General features: G+C 34.4%; 1 protein-coding gene across 2 annotated transcripts in view; it reads right to left on the bottom strand.

The window, feature by feature from the left end:
• SUGCT (succinyl-CoA:glutarate-CoA transferase) overlaps positions 1-6,571 on the bottom strand; it is a 771,296-nt gene that overhangs the window by 698,684 nt on the left and 66,041 nt on the right. For both annotated transcript variants that reach the window (XM_023517742.1, XM_023517743.1), the window contains exon 7: positions 5,557-5,648. In XM_023517742.1, coding sequence (XP_023373510.1) covers positions 5,557-5,648 — 92 coding nt within the window. The remainder of the gene's footprint in view (positions 1-5,556; positions 5,649-6,571) is intronic.

Genomic DNA, 6,571 nt, shown 5'->3' with positions numbered 1-6,571 from the left:
AAAAAAAAAAAAAGAAACAGTATACCGTACCCCATGATAATGTACACTGCTATGATTTAATAAAAAATAAATAAACAAAGAAAAGAAAAAAATTGGAAACAAATGTTCATCAAAAGAACAGTAGAGAAACTCTGGTATATTCATACAATGGAATACCATACACCAATAAAAAACATACTACTAATACAACAACTGAATGAACCTCAAAAGCATTATATTGAACAAAGAAAGCCAGACATGAAGAACGCACTTTATGATTCTATGTATAGAAGGGGTAAAACTGAGGTATTAGTAGGCAAAATAACAGTTGCCTCTGGAATGAGGTAGTATTGTTTGGGAAAAGATATAAAATCTTTCTGGGCTCATGGAAATATATTACATCTTGAACTGGGTGGTGTTTATTCAGATGTATATATTTGTAAAAAATCATTGAACTCTACCTTTAAGATTTTTCATTTTATTATACAGAAACTATAACCCATTTTTTAAAAAATGGGATTTAAAAAGCATTGAGAAAGTATGTTACCAATTAATTTCTAAAAAGTGGGAGTAGACTATTTTTCTTGGATTTGAATAGAATATCTCTCCAAGGATGTGAGGGGGAAGAAGGTGGGATGGAGAGAGAGGAAAGGAGATTGATATTGCAGACTCTGTATGTAAGAGAAAGACCCTGTTTACGCCCCAATGTTATCATATAGAGAGCCTTCTTGCTCTCTTAAAAGTGTCCTGGTTTATATGAAAAATTGTATGGTCAACCTGCTTATGCACCTTGTGGATTTAATATTATGTGAATGCCTTACCTCCTTAAAAAACAAATTAAATATAAACTAAATAATAAAGTGTCTTTGATAGCAATTTAAGAGCATTTTCTCTTCGGTAACTGCATTTCCTTAGTTTTTCAAAGGGGACATAAATATCTCAGAAGTAATGCTTGTAACGTTGATTTAATCTATTCTGCACACTTAGGTCAAACTAGTCTTATGAAGCACAACTTTCATCATGTCACTCCCCTTCTGTAAAATTTCTCTAACTTTACTGTCACCAAACAACATCCAAACTTCTTTACTTGATCTTGAAGACTCTAGATAGCCTCAACTTACCTTCCCTCAACACCTTGAAACCTTATTAACCCTCACCTCTTCTATAATTGGCCAGTTGCTTTTCGGATCTGCTTCCCTGTCTTTGTTCACTGTGTGATCTCCACTGAGAATATCTCAATTCACCCAAATCATATCCATCTTTCAAGGTATCATGCAACTCAACTCCCATCATTTCCCTGAAGTAATACTCTGATCCACTTAATTCTATGCATTTTTCTATTATTTTCTAATTTTTCCATGAGTATACATCTGACCAAGTCAACTGTTACTTATAAACTAACATTTTGGTAACTAATATTACTATACACACATAGGTAATACATCTCTGTTCATGAAGATTAATCAGTATAGTACTTCTTGATGTTTAAGTGTGCCATAATTTATAGTTGAATTATTACAGAGAATACGTATCACATATGTCTGAGTCATTTACTTTCCAAATTCTCTCATACTCATTGATTTCATTCTCAATTTCCTCCTAGTCCTTATGCATTAAAAAATTGGTATATAAACAGATATTTCCTTCTGAGTAATAACTGGTTAGCACAGAGCCATAAATGTGAAAAATTATGGAATATTATTTTATTCAAAGCATAGAATTATAAATTAAGCATAATATATAGGCCTTAATAAGTCACTAACTTCTGTTCAAGTCTATGAAAGAATCTATGTTACTTCCAGTGGAAAAAAGTTTTTAATAATAATGCCTCCTCTAACTGTTCCCAACTGTGGTCCACAAGCCACACTTATCATAAGCCGTTAGGCAACTAAACATGCATGTTCGTGGGCTCTGCCTGCAGATCAGTAACTCTGAGAGTGTAGCTCAGGATTACGCAGAACCACACAAGGCATTCTTCATGTCTGGCTTCCTTTGCTCAATATAATGCTTTTGTGGTTCTTTCAATTATTGTGTGTATTAACCGTATATTTTTATTGGTATATGGCATTTCATAGTATGAATATACCAGAATTTCTCCACTGTTCTTTTAATGAACATTGGAGTTGTTTCCAGTTTTTTTCCTGTTATGAATAAAATTGAACATTCTACTGAATGTTTTTGTTGAACATCCACAGTCATTTCTCTTATACTGCTGATTCTCAGGTATCTCACCTTACATCATACACAATGTCAGGCTTTCACATTTTATAAAAGACATTTTATTTGCTATTTACAATATCTCATAGAAGAGGTATGTGAACTTTACTTCCATATGCACCCTTCACTGAAACACAGGAAGCTGTATGTGTTCAAGAATGTACAGCACAATGCTAAGTATTCATTTATTCATTCACTCAACACATGTTTACTGAAAGCATTTACTAAGGCTCTGTTCTATGTATAGAGATACAGCAATGATCAAAGCAAAGATCATGATCTTTCTTATGAGGCTTTCTACTGAAGCCCATTTTAGGTGATCAATAAACATTGCATAGGAGTGATTTAGAGTTAGGGCCCCTGACTCTAAGTGGAATGCATTCTCACTATTCAAAATGGTCTATTTACTATACTGTAAAGCAGTAGACTGTATACTGAGCAGCTACAGAAGCAAGATACAAATACAACAGACAGCGGGATTTACTCAGCAGCATCATAGAAAGCGGGAACATTACAGGCTATAAGCGTAAAGCAGAGTGGGGGTTCCCCACTTTAGCTCTTCACATCCTTGGGCACTCTGAACAAGCTAGTTAAGCCTCTAAGCTTCAGTTACACAGTTTATCAATATCTACCTGGACATATCTACGTGAGCATCAAAGGAGATAATAGCATATATAGAACATTTAGCATGGGCTTAGCACAGTGTAGGTACTTAAAATCAGTTCTCTTCCTCTCCATAATCAAATATGAATCATATCTGACAATACCACAGCTATCTTAAAAAACTATATTTTAGATTTAGTGTCAGTCAACTGTAACTTGTTTGCCTTAAATCTCATTATAAAGATTGCTTTCATAAATTTAACCCTATGTTATACATTTAGATATGTCCCCTTTTAGATAAAAATGACATTATTATTTTTAATATGCATTTTGAGTTTTTTCATTATAATACTAACCTTTGGGACATCATTGATTTCTAGGCAGAAATATAAGAGATCATCACCACAAATATATTTATATATACTAATATGTCTTCTTTTCTCATTGAACTACAAAGTAATATAAGTCCACAAACAATAAGTTCAGTCACTGTTCCCTACCTCTACAACCTTGTTTTACGCCTTCTTTGCTAGTTCACAATAATACAATGACACTACCCTTCTTTTGGCTCCACAAACCTACCAGGTTCTCTGGTCACTAGATAATGCTTACCAGTTCTACTTCAGATATCTGGCACTCAGAGATGCCCTCCCTCACTGACCATCCTGACAATGTTATGCTTCACTGTGTAGGGTCATGCAATAAAGCCTCCTGATGACAGAGAGGCCTGGATCTCAATCAGTCATCTGCCAACATGGAGTTATGCTACAGCACAGGTACGTGGCTGGGCAGTTAAAGGCCACATGCAACGGATATAACTGGCAATACTGCCTGTGCATTGTCTACTGAAAAATATTACCCAGAGCTTTCAAACTTACCCTTCTTGTGCAAACTTTGCTGAGAGGTTTAGAGAATTATAATATATTGCTGGGAAGATAAATAAAAACAACTCTCTTAAGGGGAACTTTCAGCATGGCCTGATTCTCTGAAATCTGCTTTTGTCTTTTACTGTCAAAACACATTTTGTGAAGATCTTTAGAAGTATTAATATAATAATGGTCTGAGGCACACTGTTATATATGTTAAGAGCTTTAACTACAGAAGAGCACCCTGTACTCTTCTTCCAGGTTCTTTTGATTTGTATGTAATGAATATTTTCTATTAATGTTTTGCATTTCCCATTTGACAGCTTCAGAAGAGTAAAGACCATGCCTGTCCTGTGGCCTGAATAATCTCTAGTGACTACCACAGTTCCCACCACATGGTAGGAAATACATGCAATAACTATTCATTGGATTGGTGCATGACTTAATTAGGAAATGAGAGGTGTGTCCATGTGAAAGAGATACAGTATATAGGAGTTAAGTTTACTTAATACATGTAAACTATATAAAGCAATGTTTGGCACATAGTAAGTACTCAGTAAACATTGTTGTTACTGTTTGTTCAACTAAAACAAAAATCACTCAAGTAGGGTAACACACAAGATAAAGACCGCTGTTAACAAATAAGGCTGAGCACATACTATGTGATTATCCCTATCAGAATATAGTAAAGAGTACTAAGGGAACTACAATAATTCCATACCTTTAAAGTTTTTAATTTTATTCATTTTAGCATTTGAATATACATATTCAAATGTCCCAGATCTTTTCACATATTCCCAACTGAGGACAGTGGCCTTAAATAAAAGTACTCACAATAACAATGTCTTGGCCATATGACATTCTACAGGATAGAACAAAAAGAGATATGTTGATGCTCCATTCTCTCAATGTATGGAAAGGAAAACAGTACCCTCAAATATTTTAAGGAAAGGCCACAGACATTAAAAATATATATATATGAGAGACCTTAGATTTCAAAACATCAAACTCCAATAGCTGCTTTGAACTAATATATAGAAGACTGCAAAAGAGAAGACATGAGATCACTCTGCATCAGTTCATCCCAACACTGAAATATTTCCTGAAGAATCAACTAAAATAAGTGATTCAGGGAAAGAATATCTACTAGAACTAGAACAAAAATTTTAATTTTACCAATCCAGTTTATTTAAAATAGATGTCTTTAAATATTTTTATTTACTAGGTTTTTATACTATTTTTTTTACTTAATTTAATACCATTTATACTGTTTTATCTAGGGGTCAATTTTTTTTTTATTTAACCAACTATATTTTGGACATCTATGTATATTTTTTAGGAACTCCACAATTCACCTTCAATGGAGAGAGATTATTATAAAACCAAATAATTCTTTTAAGGCCAGAATCTAAGGCATATGACAAATCAGATACAACTATACCTGAAGCTTTAATTAACAAATTTTCAAATATGTAACTACTTCTAATGTTGCAGATAAAAGAGGGAAATTTCTGCTATGACAAATCAATGCCCTCTAGTAGAAATGGACAGCTGAGGTCTAGTTTAGTCAGCTATTCTATTTCAAAGAAAGAATATTCCTAAACCACATGAAGGTGACTATATTAAACTTGAATAATATAATAAATATGAAAAATACATTGACCCCTAAATGTATTGCTAAAAATATTGCTCTTTTCCATCGAGCCAAATTGATGGTTATCTTCAAATACATTTGTGATGAACACTTCCATTTTACTTTAATAAGTCATTCACTGTACTGGGTTTCTTTCTAAAATTAACTCAAGTTTGATCCTACGGGTTAGTAAAAAGTAAAATCTCTTCAGACTACGTAGGGAAAAAAAATATGGATATTCTAAAGAAGGATACCTACCTCAGGCCCTGTGATGTGCATCAGACCAGAAATAGCAGAAGCAACAGCATCATAACCAGCTCGCCGAGACATTGGACCTGTCTGACCATACCCTAAAATGAGAATAGACATACTCAGCATCAGTCAGGAAGTGCCAAAACCACTGTAAAACCACTTGTATCCAGAAATCTTGCAGCATTCTGTTACTACTGGATCTACACCATCCCTTCAAGAAAGCTGTAAGAATTAACTATGGTGTTCTAAGCCCAGAAAATAAAAAAGTACTAATTTGGAGGCCAGATTTCATCTGCATAATTATTTTGTTTGGCTTATAAAATGCTTTGAAATGATTTCATTTAGTTGCCAACAGTTAAAAGTCAGGAGATAGTACAAAAATGCAAATTTCTGGCTTTCCTTGAAAAAAATTAGAAAATTGTTCAAACTAGACACATTCTTTTTTGCTTGTTTGTTTGTTTTTTGAGACAGAGTCTCATTAGGTCACCCTTGGTAGAGTGCTGTGGCATCACAGGTCACAGCAACCTCAAACTCTTGGAGTTAAACAATTCTCTTGCCTTAGCCGCCCAAGGAACTGGGACTATAGGCACTCACCACAATACCCGACTATTCTTGTTGAGGTTGTCAATCGTTGTTTTAGCTGGCCTGGGCTGGTTCAAACCCACCAGCCTAGTGCATTGTGGCTGGAGCCATAACCACTATGCTACAGGCGCCAAGCCACAGACCCACATTCTTGCATGGCAACAATCAGGATGAGCTCTCCCTTTTACAAAGAGCATATGTTCTCCCAATTGCCACAATCTCTACCATTCCTCATTCTCAGCCTGATCCTTTCATTCTACTTCCCAGACCTCAACAGGCATTTGCTAACCCTACTCTGAACACAATAATATACAAAGTAAAGCAAAACAAGGTCTCTTTGGGCTCTATTTGCATATTTTCTCAAGTATGCAAAGAAAATCTTGCACTTATTCATTGTAGAAAAGAATCTGACAATAAATTTTTTTTTTTTTTTTTTTTT

Source organism: Otolemur garnettii, unplaced genomic scaffold (assembly GCF_000181295.1).
Source record: "Otolemur garnettii isolate 467f Iridium unplaced genomic scaffold, OtoGar3 scaffold00119, whole genome shotgun sequence".
Lineage (NCBI taxonomy): Eukaryota > Metazoa > Chordata > Mammalia > Primates > Galagidae > Otolemur > Otolemur garnettii.
This window is presented reverse-complemented; position numbering and strand designations above follow the sequence as displayed.